The sequence below is a fragment of the Ovis aries genome, chromosome 12, assembly GCF_016772045.2.
Source record: "Ovis aries strain OAR_USU_Benz2616 breed Rambouillet chromosome 12, ARS-UI_Ramb_v3.0, whole genome shotgun sequence".
Lineage (NCBI taxonomy): Eukaryota > Metazoa > Chordata > Mammalia > Artiodactyla > Bovidae > Ovis > Ovis aries.
The window spans coordinates 36,647,469-36,665,698 of NC_056065.1; the positions used below are offsets into that span (position 1 = coordinate 36,647,469).

Genomic DNA, 18,230 nt, shown 5'->3' on the forward strand with positions numbered 1-18,230 from the left:
ACCCTTGTCCATCCAACCAGGCTTCCAGCCACACACATCCCCAGACACTGCTCTTGCCGAGGTCCTTCACTTCACTGAAGCCAAAAGCCAGTTATCTGTCTTCATCTTATTTGACCAATCAGCTCCTGGATTTCACTTCCCTAGTGACTCAGCAGTAAAGAATCCAGCTGCCAATGAAGGAAACTCAGATTTGATCCCAGATTTGGGAAGATCCGCTGGAGGAGGAAATGGCAACCTACTCCAATATTCTTACCTGGGAAATCCCATGGACAGAGGAACCTGGTGTGTTACAGTTCATGGGGTCACAAAGAGTCGGACGTGACTGACCAATGGTGCACACACGCACTCCTGAACTTCCTCCTACTTCCCTGACTAGTCCCTCTCTATTTCATTTGTTGACTCTCCCTCATCTCTCCAACCACCAGACCTTTGGAGTGCTCCACTGCTCACTGCTTTTTCTCTTCTTATTTACCTTCATGGACTTGACAACACAATCCAGTCTCTACACTTTGATGACCAGCTAGATGCTGATGACTTTGTGGAGAAGGAAATGGCAACCCACTCCAGTACTCTTGCCTGGGAAATCCCATGGACAGAGGAGCCTGGTAGGCTACAGTCCATGGGGTTGCAAAGAGTTGAACACAACTGAGCCTCACCTCAAGCCTCTCAAATTGTGCATGTACTGAATTGAAACTTCCTCCATACCTGGTGGGTTCTTCCCACAGCCTTTCCCATTTCAGTAAATTATAACCCCATCCTTCCAATTACTTAAGCCAAAGCTTTGGAGTTAACTGGGACACCTCTCTTTTTCTTACAACTCATATCCAATATGTCACCATTTTTGTCTTTCTCATGAAAATATTTTCAGCATTCAATCACTTCTATTTTATTATGAATCCAAACCATCATCATCCCTCACCTATATTATTGTTGCAAAAGCCTCCTATCTGGACTCCATGGTTCTACTCTTTTCCTCTCATGGCCTGTTTTCAACAAAATAGTTTAAGTGATTCAGTTAAAATGAGTTTCATTCAGGGGCCCATCCAGAAACAAAGCTGGCCCCAGATGAGTGAATTCTTCCCCCCCTGAAAAGCCTTTAATGGAGGGACCACTTGCGACAGGCGAACAACAAGGTTAAGAGAACAAACAAGAGAAAATGAGTATCCAGAGACTGGCAATACAGGAAGCTATTGCGTCCTTGGGACTGGAAAGTCAAGGAGAGGACATAGTGTATCAGTGAGGACTAGGACCCTGGGGAGAAATCCCCCATCAGAAGATGTAGTAGAGGAAGGAGGCAGCTGCTTCCAGAAATAGCACCAGAAAGGGAAAAGAGTGAGTAGGAAACAACCTGACCACTCTCTCTTCTCATTTTCTGGTCTGCTTTTGTTGTTGTTTACTCATTCAATCATGTCCAACTCTTTGCAAACCCATGGACTGTAGCCCGCCAGGCTCTTCTGTCCATGGAAAACTCTCCAGGAAAGAAAAGTAGTGGGGGTTGCCAGTTCTTTCTCCAAGGGATCTTCCCCGACCCAGGGATTGAACCTTCACCTCCTCCATTGACAGGTGGGTTCTTTATCACTGAGCCACCAGGGAAGCCCACTGCATTGCCTCTTAATCCTACCTTATGGAACCTCTAGGATATTACCTAGTTCCTTTATTTGTAGCCATCAGCTTTCTCCTTTATTTCCATTTTATGCTGCACTGTTGCCAAATATATTTTGCTCCATAACTGGATTTAAACTTTTTGCCTTCGGAGACAACTCATTCCATTTGTGAAAAGCAGTCCTGCTTCTTAAGATGAGCCCAAATCTGCTTTTGTTCATCCACTTATTTATTCATTCATTCAATAAATATTTGTTGAGTATCTACCATGTGTCAGGTATAGGCGAGGTTCTAAGATTATAGCAATGAATAAGATAATAAGTTCCTACTCTTAAGAAACATAGAATCTAGTGGGGAAGACAGATATTAAACAAATAATTATTTAATGCCAATCAAAAAAGAAGAAGAATAAGGGCTATAAGAGCATTAAAGAGGGGACCTGGTCTAAGGCGTCAATTGTCATGAAGCGAAATTTAAGCAGAGAACCTGAAAGATGAGTAGGAATCAGGGACGCAAAGAGTAGAGGCTGTCTAGATGGGGAGGGGGAGTAGCTGCAGACGGAAGAAGCTAATGTCTCCAAGGCAGGCAGAGAAAGTTCTCCATTGTGGATGGAGTACAATTCCTGAAGTGCTGAAATGTGGTTGGGAAGTGAGCAAAGACTAGATTTGTGTGCTTGTTGTGTCAATGACTTGAAACCATAGAACATCCTAACAGCCAACTGAGAACCTAGAAACTAATGAGTTGGTGGGGATTTTACCGTGTAGTCCAGGGGTGGTAATAAAGACCCATTCTGAGGGCTCTCAGTAGGAATCAGTTGATGAAAGTTATTAAAACAGCTATTGATAGGATTTTGCACTATTGGGAGATCAAGGAAAAGAAAACATCTTCTTGATTTTAGACTTTAATCTTATAAACCAGCAGCATGACTACATATGTGCATAACTGAAGAGAGAAATATTTTAATTTCTCTTGGCTTAGAATCTTTCGGGAGAGGGCAGTTAAAGTTTTAAGGTAGAAACTATATCTTTTCGAACTGAAAGAGGACCGTGAGCTCTTCCTGTTTAGGTAGATTTTTGTTTTCTTTCATTAAAAACTTCTTTTCTAATCTTTTAATCTGCTGACACCAAGAATTTTTCCACTTCGCACTACCATGTGTGCGCTACTTGTCTATGTCTGTTTGACTTAGGTATCTTCTGAATACATTTAATTTGTCCAGTTTTCTCTTTGGGGGAACCTGGGAAAGCTAATATTCCTGCTTCCTCTGCATTTCTAGCTGATGTCTCAAGTGTGTACCCATTTCAGTCCTACATGAAAACATCCCTAATTAGCAGGATCTATACTTGTTTTTCGCCTTTTCTTTAATTTTATCTTAAGTAGTACTTTGAGCTAAGAAGAAGTATAAAATCAAAGTGAAAAAAACTTTAGCCTGTAACAATGTTATAGCCACATTTTTTTTTTCAAGTCTGGCTAACCAAGACAAACATTAAACCCTGTTTTCTTAGGAATTTCAGATATTCCAATTCTTTGATAACAATGAGATTCACGAGGTGGTTTTTAGCTGGGTATACACAAGGCATTTTGCGTTGACATTATTTTAGCAAAGAGAAGGCACACATCCACAGACAAAACTACTGTCTCTAACCCTGGAGAATAACTGAGTCTGGGGGATAAATCAAGGTGAATTGGTTGACTTGAGTAACCTAGAATTGAAGCTAGCATGATACACAGACTCCAGAAGTCTTTGTTTCATCGCACTTAATGATTGCTTTTAGATTATTAATATTTTTCCAAAAACTGATGCAAAAACCCATATGTATACTATTTCATACACACTAGGGTGGTGATAATCAAAATGACAGGCAATAACAAGTATTGAAATGAATGTAGAGAAATAGGAACCTTCACACATTGTAGGTGGGACTGTGAAAGGGTACTGCCCTTTTGGGAAACAATTTGGCAATTCCACAAAATGTGAAGCATGAAGTTACCATATGACCCAACAATTCCTCTTCTGGGTATATGACCAAGAGAACTGAAAATATAAGTCTACTCCAAAACTTGGGCATGAATGTTCATAGCAGTGTTAGTCACAATAGTCAAGAAACAGAAACAATCCAAATGTCCATCATTTGATGAATGGAAAAAGAACATGAGGCATATTCAAACAGTAGAGTATTATTCAGTAATGAAAAGGAATAGAATACTGATACATGGTAAAAAAAAAAAAAAAGGCTGAACCTTAAAAGTTCACTTCAGTTCAGTCACTCAGTCGTGTCCAACTCTTTGCAACCCCATGAATTGCAGCACGCCAGGCCTCCCTGTCCATCACCAACTCCCAGAGTGAACTCAAACTCATGTCCATCGAGTCAGTGATGCCATCCATCCATCTCATCCTGGGTCGTCCCCTTCTCCTCCTGCCCCCAATCCCTCCCAGCATCAGAGTCTTTTCCAATGAGTCAGCTCTTCGCATGAGGTGGCCAAAGTACTGGAGTTTCAGCTTCAGCATCAGTCCTTCCAAAGAACACCCAGGACTGATCTCCTTTAGGATGGACTGGTTGGATCTCCTTGTAGTCCAAGGGACTCTCAAGAGTCTTCTCCAACACCACAGTTCAAAAGCATCAATTCTTCAGTGCTCAGCTTTCTTCACAGTCTAACTTTCACATCCATACATGACCACAGGAAAAACCGTAGCCTTGACTAGATGGACCTTTGTGGGCAAAGTAATGTCTCTGCCTTTGAATATGCTGTCTAGGTTGGTCATAACTTTCCTTTCAAGGAGTAAGCGTCTTTTAATTTCATGGCTGCAATCACCATCTGCAGTAATTTTGGAGCCCAAAAAACATTATGCTAAACAAAAGATGCTAGACATAACAGGCCACATATTGTAGAATGATTCTATTTTTATGAAATGTCTAGAAAGATAAATTTATAGAAGGAAAAAGTAGGTAAGTAGTTATCAGGGACTGGGAAAGATGGAGAGTGACTACTGTTGGGTCCTGTGTTTCTTTTGGGGGGTGATAGAAATGTTCCAGAGTTAAGATAGCAGTGATGGTCACAGGATCTTGTGAATATACTGAAATCCATTGGGTTTTATATTTATAAACAGTGAATTTTATGGTATGTGAGTTTTACCTAAGTAAAATAGATTTTTAAGAGCCATTACACAGGATAAATATAAACATGTTTATTATCAAACTTTACAGTGCCATGTTACGTACAATAGTTGTGATTGTAGACATTTGTTATTTAGTCACTAAGTTATGTCCAACTGTTTTACAACCCCATGGACTATAGCCCACCAGGCTTATCTGTCCATGGGATTCTCCATGCAAGAATTCTGGAGTGGGTTGCCATTTGCTGTTCCAGGGTATCTTCCTATCTCAGGGATCGAACCCACATCTCCTGCTTGGGAGATGGATTCTTTACCACTGAGCCACCTGGTAAGCCCAGGTATGACATAAGCTTAATAAATATGTACATAAAACATTTAAAATAATAACTTAAAATACTTGCACTGAATTAAGACTTACACATTTATACTACATTCAATGCAAGCAAAAAGAACACAACCTCTAAAAGCACTTTAGTGCTTAGTCGCTCAGTCGTGTCCGACTCTGTGACCCCATGGACTGTAGCCCTCCAGGCTCCTCTGTCCATGGGATTTCCCAGGCAAGAATACTGGAGTAGGTTGCCATTTCCTTCTCCAGGGAATCTTCCCTACAAAGGTATTGAACCTATGTCTCTTACATCTCCTGCAGTAGCAGGCAGATTCTTTAACATTGTGCCACCTGGGAAGGTAAAAATACTTTAAAAAACACTGAATCCCACAAGGATCAAAGTGATTGAGACGGTACTTGCTGTGCTAAATAAGAGTTTTCACTATTAACAACTTTGAAATGGCATTAAACTTTTGTCATTTCCCCCAAGTCTATTAATAGAATATCTATGACCAATTAGTTTCCTCTAAATTCTTGACAATTATTATTCATCCCCATGACAGCAACTATAGAGTCAGCAGCTGAAACATGATGACGGACAAAAGAAAGAAACAGTGCCACTAAATATTGTATTACCCCCACAAGATTTCAAAGTGAGTGAAGGGTGAGTTAGGAAAGGAATTCTGAGATTCTAGAGCCTTAGGCTCTTTGCTTTTGCATGGATAAGAATATGCTTTCCTTCCAGTAGCCAGCGCTGGAAAGTAGAGAATTGAGTCTATTTTGGTGGCAGACTGGACTTGCTCATTGGATTTTGTCCACTGAAGTCCTCATGAGCACCATGGCCCCACCTGTAAATGTAGCCAGTGGATACAGTAGGAGAGAAGAGCTGGAGACCCAAGCAGACCTCTCTGTCTCTGCCATCTTCAGGGTATTGCTCTAGTTCCCTAATTTGCTTGTGCTCCTGCAATGAGAGTGCATGACACCAGGATCCTTAATATTTTGCATACTAACAGCAACAACAAAATTCTCCTTCTAGCACAGACAACTGTGTGTACTCTCACAAGGCTAGTCCAAATACGAACAGCAAATATGAACATTATACTATTCAGTTGGTATAGTGAAACTATTCTGTACGGTACTCTAATGATGGATGCATGTCATATTTGTCAAAACCCATAGAATGTACAGAACCAGGACTGAACCCTAATGTAAACTGTGGGATTGCGTTAATAATGATGTATCAAAACTGGCCCATCAATTTTAACAAAATACCATACTAATGTAAATGTCAATAATAGAGGAAATCAGAAGGTATGAGGGAGGTATGTTAGAACTCTGTTCTTTCTACCGATTTTTTCTGTAAACCCAAAACTGCATACACAAAAATGTCTATTAATTTAAAAAAATCTATTCAGAGGCAACTTGAACCTTCCAGATTCTCACAAAGCAAAGCAGAGTGTTTTTAAGAATACAGATTTTAGAGCCAGACTGCCTGAGTATGATTCCTGACTATGTAACTTAATAGTTTTGAGATTTTAGGCATTACTCAACTTCCCTGTGCCTCATTTTCTTCATATATATAATAATAAACACAATAGCCCTTATCTCATAGAATTCCTAGCTTAGAGTGTTTCCTAGAATATAGTGAGTGCCATAGAATGGTTAACTATCATTATTATTATTAATGTTCATAAATGAAATGACTCATTGAAGGCAAGATTCTTGTTCCTTTCCTCTCCTACAAAAAAAAAAAAAAAAAAAGGAAAAGAAACAACTTTCCATAAAATAACACCAAGGTGGTGATTTCCCGCCTAGAAACTAGCAGGTTTGGAGGTTTCAAGGAACAATAGAATATGTGGAGAAAATGTCTTTTTTCAAAACCATATGTGATTTTCAAATCTTACCTGATTCCTTTGGACTTAAACTAACTCAGAAGGTGTTGAGTAGCATCCATTTGATTTCAGGCTTGAGCAGCTGCTGTGGAACACATGAGAACGCCAAGGTAAAGCACTGGTTTCCAACATGAAGAAAAAAATGTGTAAAATGTTCAATGGCATGCTTTACAGTTAGGTTGGTACAAAAGTATTTGTAGTGTCAGACTGTGAATTTTAAATCATAACTAGGCTCACACACATCGTTAGCAATCAAAATAGGAATGTTACAATCAACACGTTTTTGCCAATGAGAAATAAGTTGCTCTGTTCCTGTAGCATAAAAATTTGTGCTTTGGTATTCAGTGAACTCTTGGCAAGGATTTTCTGCGTCAGGCTGGTTGTAGAAGCGTTTTCCCTGCAAAAAGTTGTAAAGCTGCTTAATGAAGGGCTAGCTGGTTGGCAAGAGGTCAGCTGAATATGGTGAATGAGGCAAAACTTCATAGCCCAATGTGTTCAGCTTCTGTGATGTGTGGTCCAGCATTGTGCAGAAGAACTGGGCCTGTTCTGCTGACTAATGCTGGCTGTAGGCATTGCAGTTTTTGGTGCCTCTCATCAATTTGCTGAGTATTCTTCTCAGATGTAACGGTTTCAGTGGGATTCAGAAAGTTGTAGTGGATCAGACAGGCAGCAGACCACCAAACAGTGACCATGACTATTTTTTATGCAAGTTTGGCTTTTGGAAGTGCTTTGGAGCTTCTTCCTTGGTCTAGCCACCGAGCTGGTTGTCATATAAACTCCACTTTTCATCGCATGTCACAATCTGAATAAGAGAAGACAACAGTTCAAAATGATGATATTTTTTTTTGCAGTCAGCTCATTTATTGAGCCTTTTCACCTTTCCAATTTGCTTCAAATGCCGAATGACCATAGAATGGTTGACATTGAGTTCTTTGGCAGCTTCTCACGTAGTTAGTTGTTGGAGGATCAGCTTTGGTGGTACTCTCAATTAGTCATTGTCAACTTCCGATGGCCTGCCACTATGCTCCTCATCTTCAAGGCTGCCTTCTTTGCAAAACGTCTTGAACCACCACTGCACTGTGTGTCCATTAGCAGTTCCTGGGTCAAATGTCTTGATGTTGCAAGTTGTCTCCGCTGCTTTACAACCCATTTTGAACTCAAATTTAAAAATCGCTTTAATTTGAGTTTTGCCGAACATCATTTTTACAGTCCAAAATAGCAAGTTTGATGCATGAAGCAGGGCACTCAAAGCTGGTGCTCTGAGTAGGGGGATTCAGGATGGGGGGACACATGTGCACCTGTGGGTGAGTCATGTTGATGTAGGGCAAAAGCCCCCACAGTATTGTAGAGAAATTACCCTCTAATTAAATTAATTAATTTTAAAAAGAGAGCAAATAGGAACAGAGTAGGAAACTATTACTCTTCATTATAAATAAATAAATAAACAGCAAGTAATGCCATTAGCAGGGCTTTCCTAGGGGGCTTTCCTAGGGGGCACTAATGGTAAAGAACCTGTCTTATGTCAATGCAGGAGGCATAAGAGACTCAGGTTCGATCCCTGGGTTGGAAATATCCTCTCCAGTATTTTTGCCTGGAGAATCCTATGGACAGAGGAGCCTGGTGGACTATTGTCCATAGGGTTCCAAAGAGTCAGACACAATTATAGCGACTTAGCACACACAAAGTCATTAGCAAAAACACATAAAGTGAGAAATGTGCATTAAAATAATGTATAACATAAGCACATTTATTTAAGAATGTATTCCAATATCAAACAGCAAATTTCAACAGTGCAAAACCACAATTACTTTTGCACCAAACTAAATTCAAGAATGCAGCTTACCTGGCAGGAGAAAATTTTTTTGCTGCAAGAGAAAGAGAACTATTAATTTGGACTAAATGACTTTCAAGTACATTTTAAATCCTGAAACAATAAGTCTCTATTTATCACGGATTGTAAACTCAAGGCCTTCAAGCCCCCTATAATTATCAGAACACAAACATATCTTGGTGACAACAGGGCAGGGTGAATGCAAAGTGCACATTCATGCAGAGGGTGCAGCAGCTTCCAAAGGCAGGCAGATAGCCTATAGGCTCCACCTGCCAAGTTAGTCTGTCTTCCAGTTGGTCATGAGAAATCTCAAATCTGATTTGATATGAAATTTCCTATTTCGTAAATGTCAGAATTTAGTTCAAAAAAATTTAAAGACTCTGTAGGCCAAACAGATCAAGAGTGTGGCTAGATGTGTTTGCATATTCTCTGTGTGTGCTTAGTTGATCCATCGTGTCCAACTCTTTGTGACCCTGTGGACTGTAGCCCACCAGGCTCCTCTATGATTTTTTTCTGGCAAGAATACTGCATATTTCCTGAGATGCTCCAAAATTTAAGCCTATATTCCAAATACAATTTTTGGAAACATTTTCTTCATTTTCCCATGAACACTAATTATGGCAGCCTCAGTGCAGCAACTCCTCGGACCACAGGGTTCAAAGTGAATAGCATCCCCTGGAGCTGTACAATGTTAGCATACTAACATTTGTATTAAAACTCTTTTCCTAAGAGTTCTGCTTATTCATCCTGCTGTTTATTCATGTTTATCATTAAATGACTAGTGGTTTGATTCTAATTACTTTTTAAATCTGTGAAAGACAACATGACTCATCAATGAGAAAAAAAAATTTTTTTCAAAAACCTTTTTGGAGTACATTCATAAATGCCCTCACCTTTCTTCTGAAGGCGTTTCAGAAGCCAGAAGAGAAATGATGGTATTGTCACAAGGGAGACTCCAGCAGTAGAAAGTCCAACCGCCAAGGGAGTTTGGGACACAGTGGGAGCTAAGGAAGCAGGGGGTGAACGGTCATGAGAAGAAACTAAATTTAAAGTCTTCTGTTCTGTCCATTTGCCCTTTTCTTTGTACACTGGTTATAATGTGCAAAGCAGAGGTCATCTAGTCCAATACATGAGGCAGAGACATGGTACTAAAGGCCTTTGAGATCAGCCCAAACCTCTTTGTGAGCTTATCTCCCAGCACGGTCAGACAGAGCTCTAACTTGCCAAGCTTTTACAGCTCACCTTGGTTAACCTCTGTCTCTCTTTCTCTCTTTTTCACTCATTTTCCTTTCCCTCCAGTTTCTCCCACTAGCTCTCCTTTCTCCAATTATCAAAATTCCATCAACATGTCACTCCTGTTTTCTCTCTTCCCCGTAAAACGAAATATCCATCCCTTAAATGTTAACCTGGGCGACCTTTCTGACCTTTCTGGTTTGGATATACTGAATAGTTCATTATTGTAGCCAGATAGCTTCCTTTCTTCGCTTGCTTTCTTCTCTCTTATTCCTCCACCCCAGACAACCACGATCACTCAGTGCTTCACCTTCACAGGTTGGCAGCATCCCAGACCAGTGCCCTGTAGCACCACAGGTCAGCGCTACAGAGCCATTGAGTGTCCATCCTTCAGGACATGCAAACATGCACTCAGTGCCAAGCACAGGCTCCCCATTGCAGTCCATGTTGAGCTTTCCAGAAACGTCCAGACGTGAACATCGTACCACTGAAAATGATAGGATATGGGTAACAGTTAAGAAAAATCTACTGGAAGACTTCTGAAACTGACAGAAAGTCACCAATACATTTCCGTGCTAAATAGTTTTCAGTACGTAGGAAATTAGAATCAAGTCCTTTGGGGCAATTTGCAAAGCAGATAAATTTTATGTGGCTGCCTCTTCATTGGGCTTCCCTAGTGACTCGGTTGGTAAAGAAACTGCCCTCAGTGCAGGAGATCCGGGTTCGATCCCTGGGTCAGGAAGATGCCCTGGAGAAGGAAAAGGCAACTCACTCCAGTACTCTTGCCCGGAGAATTCCATGGACAGAGGAGCAAGGCAGGCTGCAGTCCATGGGACTGCAAAGAGTCGGACACAACTGTGCCTCTTCATTAGTCCCTGGACAAATGGGAAGATGGCTGTGTTTTCTTTGAATTCCAGTCCCTCTGTTGATAATGGTACTAGACAGCCTTTTATAGGACCAATGGCTCCTGAGCTCTGTTCTGACATGTGATGAAGTTAGGGTCAGGAGAAAGATTTTAGGTAGCCAGGGAGCAACTTATGAGTCTTGAGTACTTACAGATGAGGCTAAAAAGAAAGGAAGATAAGAAGGCAGCCACATCAAATTTATCTGCTTTACAGTTTGGTTTTTGTCTTGTGGTTTTTTGCCACTAGAAATAACTCTGTGCTGTATTTGGCTACAAAAATGTTAGTACCTAATAGTGAAACCTGTTTGTTTTCAGTATCCTCACTCTTGCTTTATTAAACTAAATTTTAGTGCTTATGTATGTTTTAAGGGTGTCTCTTTAACTGAGACCATTCTTGAAACATTTTCCTCACTGCTAGTTATGAGCAGTTTCAGAAGAAGGGCATGACAAGAGTTTTAGAGTCAAATCATAAGGAGAAGGGGGTGGCAGAGGATGAGTTGGTTAGATAGCATCACCAACTCAATGGACATGAATTTGAGCAAACTCCAGGAGATAGTGAAGGACAGGGAAGCCTGGAGTGCTGCAGTCCACGGGGTCTCAAAGAGTCAGACATGACTTAGCAACTGAGCAACAACAGCAACAACATGTTCTCATAATTCTATATTGTAAATTTTCTAATGCGATTTCCCTTTAAGATTTCTGCTTACTTGATGCTAATGTTATAAAATTATATATATTTATATATATGCTTATGTGCTCAGTTGTATCAGACTCTTTGCAATCCTATGGACTGTAGCCCCTGGTAACTCAGCAATAAAGAATCTACCTGCCAGTGCCAGAGCCCAGGAGATGTGGGTTCAATCCCTGGGTTGGGAAGATCCCCAGGAGGAGGGCATGGCAACCCACCTCAGTATTCTTGCCTGGGAAATCCCACGGGCAGAAGAGCCTGGCAGGCTATAGTCCATGGAGTTGCAAAGTTATATTAGCCCAGGACAATTAAGAAACCAGCAAAGCATCCACTCTTATTCCACACAGTCCTTTCCCTGGACAAGCATCAGTTATTTTATATGCATCTCAGAAACATAAGATGATTGTTGCCCATCAGATCTGATTATTATAGTTAGTGTAGGCAGCTGGTTTCATTTTAAGTGCCCCCATTTGCAGACTGCTGTTCTTTGAGAAAGGAGACTCTTAGGCTTACCTTCACAAACTGGGACCTGCTGTGTCCATCGTCCCTGGGCAGTGCATTCAACCTGGGCTGGCCCCTGCAACGCGAAGCCCTCTGCACAGGTGAAGTGGCAGGATGACTTGAAGGCAAACTCTCCAACCAAGGAGTGGCTACATTTCACAGTGCCATTCTGAGGATGGCTGATGGCTGCACAGGTTACAGCTGCAACACATGTCCCAAGTTATATTAGCAGGTCAGACTTGCCCATTTGGAGAACAGGTTGAGATGTTACAGTAAATCTTGATGTGGAACCACCTTACCTTTACATGTTGGCTGCTTGTTGTCCCAAATCCCAGAGGAGGTACACTGTAAGTGCTGGGGTCCAGTGAGTTTATATCCTTCCTGACACTCAAACATACAGGTAGTGTTCCATGGGAGGCTTCCATGGTTTTGGGAACAGTTTACAACTCCGTTGTCTGGATTTGACAAAGCATCACACTTAACCACTAGGGATTTGAAAGAACACCATGAAATTTTAAAGATGAGTGAGATATTCACTTCTTGAACTGGAGTTTATAACACAGTAAGGAAACTACCATCAGAGGGTAGAACTCAAAGCCTGAGGTTACCTTCTGGGGACATGCACACCCGCAATAAAGTTGTTATGTTTTTTTCTTGATATTTTCATCCTCTCTGATTGACTTTGACTATGCTAAGTGGTTCCTGATCATTTTACCTGGCTTATTTTACAAAAGGCAAAAACAAAGAAAAATAGCAGATTCTAGATCAGGATTTATGACTAGTTGTGATTAAAAAAAAAAAATCCCAGCAGACACAGAATGTTCATTTATTTTATCCCAGCAAGACCTGGAGGATGGAGACGGAAATGGCAACCCACTCCAGCATTCTTGCCTGGGAAATCCCACAGACAGAGGAGCTACAGTCCACGGGGTCACAAAAGAGTCGGACATGACTTTGTGACTAAACAATAAGACCTGGAGGAAAGAGTTTTTCTGTCTTTTCCTAAGAAGATAAAACAGAGAGAAAAGGATATATTGAGGCTGCTTGGTTATCATGATCTTCAATGGTCCAATTGCATGGATGAAATTCAACAGAGACAGGAGAGAGGAAGCCATTCAGATTTTGAGAGGGCAGTTCCACAGTTCTGTGTTCCCTTACACATCACAAGAGCCTCAGAAACACTCATGCCAAATACAGGATCAAAACTTTTCTCAAAGCCAGCTGGTACCATATTGGCCCTATATACACTGGCTGAGAGAACAAGTTGAATTGGAATTTAATTAGAATAAGTTTAGAAGGAACTTTCCCTGAAGTGCTGAAAATGGCATAGTGAAGTGAAGTGAAGTGAAATGAAGTTGCTCAGTCGTGTCTGACTCTTTGCGACCCCATAGACTGTAGCCTACAAAGCTCCTCTGTCCATGGAATTTTCCAAGCAAGAGTACTGGAGAGGGTTGCCATTTCCTTCTCCAGGGGATCTTCCCCACCCAGGGATCAAACCTGGGTCTCCTGCATTGCAGGCAGACGCTTTACCGTCTGAGCCACCAGGGAACCAAGGGGATGAGAGATGAATTGGAGAATGCTCTATGCTTTCTGAGAGAGACTTACCATTGCATTTTGGGAGAGGAGTGCTCCATTCTCCAGAGGACATGCACCGAGCAGCCTCTGTGCTGCTTGGGAGGTAGCCCTCTGCACAGCTGATGGAGCAGGAAGAGTTGTAGGTGAATTTCCCCAAAGGGTTGCAAACCAGATGTCCATGCTCAGGATGTTTCTGTGCCTGACAGGTCACAACTGAAAAAGGAAAACAAATCAGTTCTGCTCCTCTGTCACCCTGTAGCACGTGGGAAGAACCCTGGAAACCAGAACTACTATTTTTCAAATGTCAGTCACCAGGCTTCCCAGGTGGCACTAGTGGTAAAGAACCTGCCTGCCAATGCAGGAGACAAAAGAGACCTGGGTTAGATCCCTGGGTTGGGAAGTTCCCCTGGAGGAAGGCACAGCAACGCATTCCAGTATTCTTGCCTGGAGAATCCCATGGACAGAGGAACCTGGAGGGCCACAGTCCATGGAGTCGCAGAGAGTCATACATGACTAACGGGACTCAGTGAAGAACAGGCACTATGAAAATGTCATGTCTGCATTTGTTCACATCATCCAAACCATAAGCCTATGAAGTTGGTACTCTTTTGTCCTTGTTTTACCATGAGAAACCTGGGACTTGAGAGTTTACCTCGCTGTTGTCAAGGTGCCATAACTACTAAGAGGTGGATCTGGGATTCAAACACAGGAGGAGCTGATTTCACAGCTTCAGCTCTTAACCTCCTTCTGACTCCATATGCTCCAGCGAAGGGAAAGCATGCAGACCTGACGCCAAAACCAACTGGGACATAAAGTGCTCCTACAATCTCAAGTGAAGGAAAAGGTGAGACCAAGCCTTACCTTGCTCACACCTGAGGCCCTTGAAGCCAGGGTGGCACTGGCAAGTGTGGCTGTTGATGGTCTCCACACATTCACCATGGCTGCTGCAGGATGTGGGGGTACAGGCGGCTGTGGAAAAGACAATCCGTGAGGACTGCTCTTATTATGCTTCAACTGAGTTTCTTTGAATTTAGGATCGATGATGTGTAACAGGGATGTCACCAATGATACAGAGTGTCAGAGATTTTAATAGAGGTGCTTGATGAAATGCCCAAGCTGAGTTTTAAGCTCAAGAATTTCAAACCCTGATGTTAATATTAGAGGTAGAGCTGTAACTGGCACCCAAAATAGAAAAGTCACTTTATCACAAATTCTAAAGAGAATTCTCCTACTGCAAATAAATAACAAGTAACTAAAAATTGTGTTATACGTGTGCATACACACTGTATATAAGTATGTGGTGGTTTAGTCGCTAAGTCATGTCTGACTCTTTGAGACTGCATGGACTCTAGCCTGCCAGGCTCCTCTGTCCGTGAGATTCCTCTCGGCAAGAATACTCGAGTGGGTTGCCACTTCCTTCTCCAGGGGATCTTCCGCACCCAGGGATTGAACCTGAGTCTCCTGCATTGCAGGTGGTTTCTTTACCACCTGAGGCACCAGGGAAGCCACATATGCATATATTTAGGTCTATACTTATATATAGCTTCCCTGGTGGCTCAGTAGGTAAAGAATCTGCCTTCAATCCAAGAGACTCAGGTTCAGTCCCTGGATGGGGAAGACCCCCGGAGAAGCAAATGGCAACCCACTCCAGTATTTTTACCTGGGAAATCCCATGAACAGAGAAGCCTTGTGGGCCACAGTCCATGGGGTCATAAGAGTCAGACACGATTTAGCAACTAAATCACCACCACACATAAATACATACATTCTTAACTACATTCACACAAAGAAGCAAAAAGAGGCAAATTTCAGGTGTTTAAACATTTCAAATAGAATGTGTACAACCTGTATCTTTTTAGAACATAAAATCCACACAATAGAGACCAGTCTTTGTATACAGTCAACAATCTGTCATGATGCTCACACACAACACCTCCCTCCCACTGCTGCCGCAGACTCCCTACCTTTGTAACACAAGGCGAACTTCTTTTTGGTGCAGTTCTCATCATTCCACTTGCCTGAGTCCTTTTCTCTCTTAATGTAGATCTCTACACAGTCCTCATCAGTTTGCTTATTGTTTGGTTCACCTGGAGCCCAGTTTGTGGCTTCTTCAGTCAAAGACTTATTGGTCCCTATCCAGGTCCATGTACCGTTGATCTTTCTGATTCCAATCCAGTAGTAACTCGGTGAGTGGCTGAATGTGGAGTTCAGGTATTCAATCTCTTCCTGGTTTTGAATTGCAACTAGAGCTGTGTAAGTTTTCTGGCAATAATCTCTGGCCGCCTCAAAAGTCATGATTTCCGTGGATGCGTGGTAAGACCAGGTTCTACTTTCTTTAAACAGAAGCACTAAGGGGGAAAACATGAGAGGAATGGGAAAGTTTAGCCCTGCTGTGGTTTGACTCTGTTAGCTGAATCTTTTGTTGTCGTATTTTTGGAATCTAGTGGCCTTTGTGTGCGTGCCTGCTCAGTCGCTTCAGCCGTGTCTGACTCTTTGCGGCCCCATGGACCATAGCCCGCCAGTCTCCTCTGTCCATGAGATTCTCCAGGCAAGAATACTGGAGTGGGTTGCCATGCGCTTCTCCAGGGGATCTTCCTGACCCAGGGATCGAACCCATGTCTCCTGCATTGCAGGTGGATTCTTCACTGCTGAGGCACCAGGGAAGCCCCTTAGTGGCCTTTGGGATGATTCAAATTTTTTTTCCAAAGTAAGAATTTCTTGCAAAATTTTTTTCCAAAGTAAAATGGGTACGAATGGAGAAACTACCATTTACTGTGTTTCTCTTTTGTAATTGACCTTCCACTTGGTGCTTCACCCAATATAACCTATCAATACACCTACCTAATAGTAGAATAATAATCAGAATAACTAAGCTTTTTTGAGCACTAAATATACACCACCAAGCACTGTCTGAGGCACTTTATATGAGCCATGATATTGAATCCTCAAAAGGCTTCTGGGAAATAGATTATTTATGATCACTGTTTATACCTAAGGGAGCTGAGACACAAAGAGGTAAATGGCTCCTAGCCCAGGGCACAACACATTATGAGGAGGAGCCCAAGATGCTGCTAAACAACCTACATTACACTTGGCAGCCCCCCACAAGGAAGACTTATCTGGTCCAAAATACCAGTAGTGCTAAGGATAAGAAATTTTAGTCTATCAACTGACATTGACTTACCGAAAGTGAGAGCAGAGAGATACTGTGAAGCAATCATGACTTCAAGAGTTCTTCTGATCCAAAGATTAGACTTGAAAATGCTTTTCTGGTGAGGGAAGTACAAAATTAATTATAGAATGAACTCCCAGGCTACCAGATACGCAGATCATTCTACAGTGATGTGTAGAGTGGCATCATAAGATGTTTAGATTAAAGGATTATAATCTTGTGCCACAAAGTTTATTTCAAAGAAGTCTGCCCAAGGGAATCAATACAGAAGTTAAGATTTTCATAATTTCAGTCAAAAATAAAAGTCAGGTTTTAACTAGTCTGAATACAATAAGAGCTTGCACAGATCTTCTATGGAAGGCTTTTTGCATATCTATTCATATTCATGATCTGTGCTTCATGGTCAAGACTGCTCTTGTAAAGATTTCTTGCACTTACTGTTCAGTATCAGATTCCTCCCGTGTTGCTGCTGCTTCTGTTTTGTGCCACTCCTGCAGATTTTGATGTGAGGTCAGCCAAGAATAGTGGAGCCTTGCTCCTGCTGGAACCATCCTTTATAGGATAGCTCGCTTCCTGTGAGTAATACAGATATGTCCAAACCCAGTAAAGAGGAATTCCCAGCAATTCCACAGTGCTAAAAATTACAATGATGTCAAAATGAGTTCTCCTTTTTAAAGTGTCTTTTTATTTTAGATGAATTCTATTAATATGACACAAAGGCATGGTTTTAATTCTATTAACATAAAATCCATGTCTTTAGAAAGTTTTAAAATGTGGCTAATTAGCAGTCCCTTTCCTGAAATCGTGGTAGTAATCAGAATTTTATCAACTGAAGTGAACTAAGAATAGTTTTGTCATCTATGGGCTATTACTCTTGATTTTCTTACTGCATACCAGTCAATAATGGGTCATCACTCACTTTTTTTCTCTTTCTCACCTTCCAATTCAACTCATTTTAAGGTACATTGTCTCACAGAGGTAATGTTAATTATTAAATAAATGTTAATCCTCAGATTATATGCATAGTTTTGACTAAATTACTAGAAATAGTATCACCCACTTACATGTCTGAAATAATTCCTTGTTTCTTAAATATAAGAAAAATGAGAAACAGATATGCCATCTGGAAAGTGTTTGTGATTTGTTCAGTGAGAAAATAAAGATGAAAACTATACATATTTGTATTTAATTGAACCAAATTTGGTTTGAAAAATTTAAATGTGAATTGCAAAAAGAAAAAAAAAATTTAATGTATCAAAATGTCAACAATAGATTTCTAGAGGGCAGGATTTAGGGGTTATTTTTATAAGCTTCATGATTATTTTCAGCATTTTGCAGTTTTTGCAATGACCCTCTATTACTTTTATAGTAAAATGAACACAGTTTAAAGAATTC

The 18,230-nt window shown here is 41.2% G+C and overlaps 1 protein-coding gene and 1 non-coding gene across 2 annotated transcripts; both read right to left on the minus strand.

Moving 5' to 3' along the window:
- Positions 1 to 6,949: 6,949 nt before the first annotated feature.
- SELE (selectin E) lies at positions 6,950 to 16,928 on the minus strand (the record flags this gene model as incomplete). Its single annotated transcript, NM_001009749.1, is given in 9 exon segments — positions 6,950 to 7,036; positions 9,657 to 9,766; positions 10,306 to 10,482; positions 12,101 to 12,289; positions 12,388 to 12,573; positions 13,694 to 13,876; positions 14,525 to 14,632; positions 15,628 to 16,011; positions 16,848 to 16,928. Coding segments are annotated over 9 exon segments (1,452 nt in total), but the record flags the coding sequence as incomplete, so codon positions are not given.
- Positions 13,565 to 13,636, minus strand: TRNAC-GCA (transfer RNA cysteine (anticodon GCA)). Its single transcript has one exon. It is a non-coding gene; the product is annotated as a tRNA-Cys (tRNA).
- Positions 16,929 to 18,230: the final 1,302 nt, after the last annotated feature.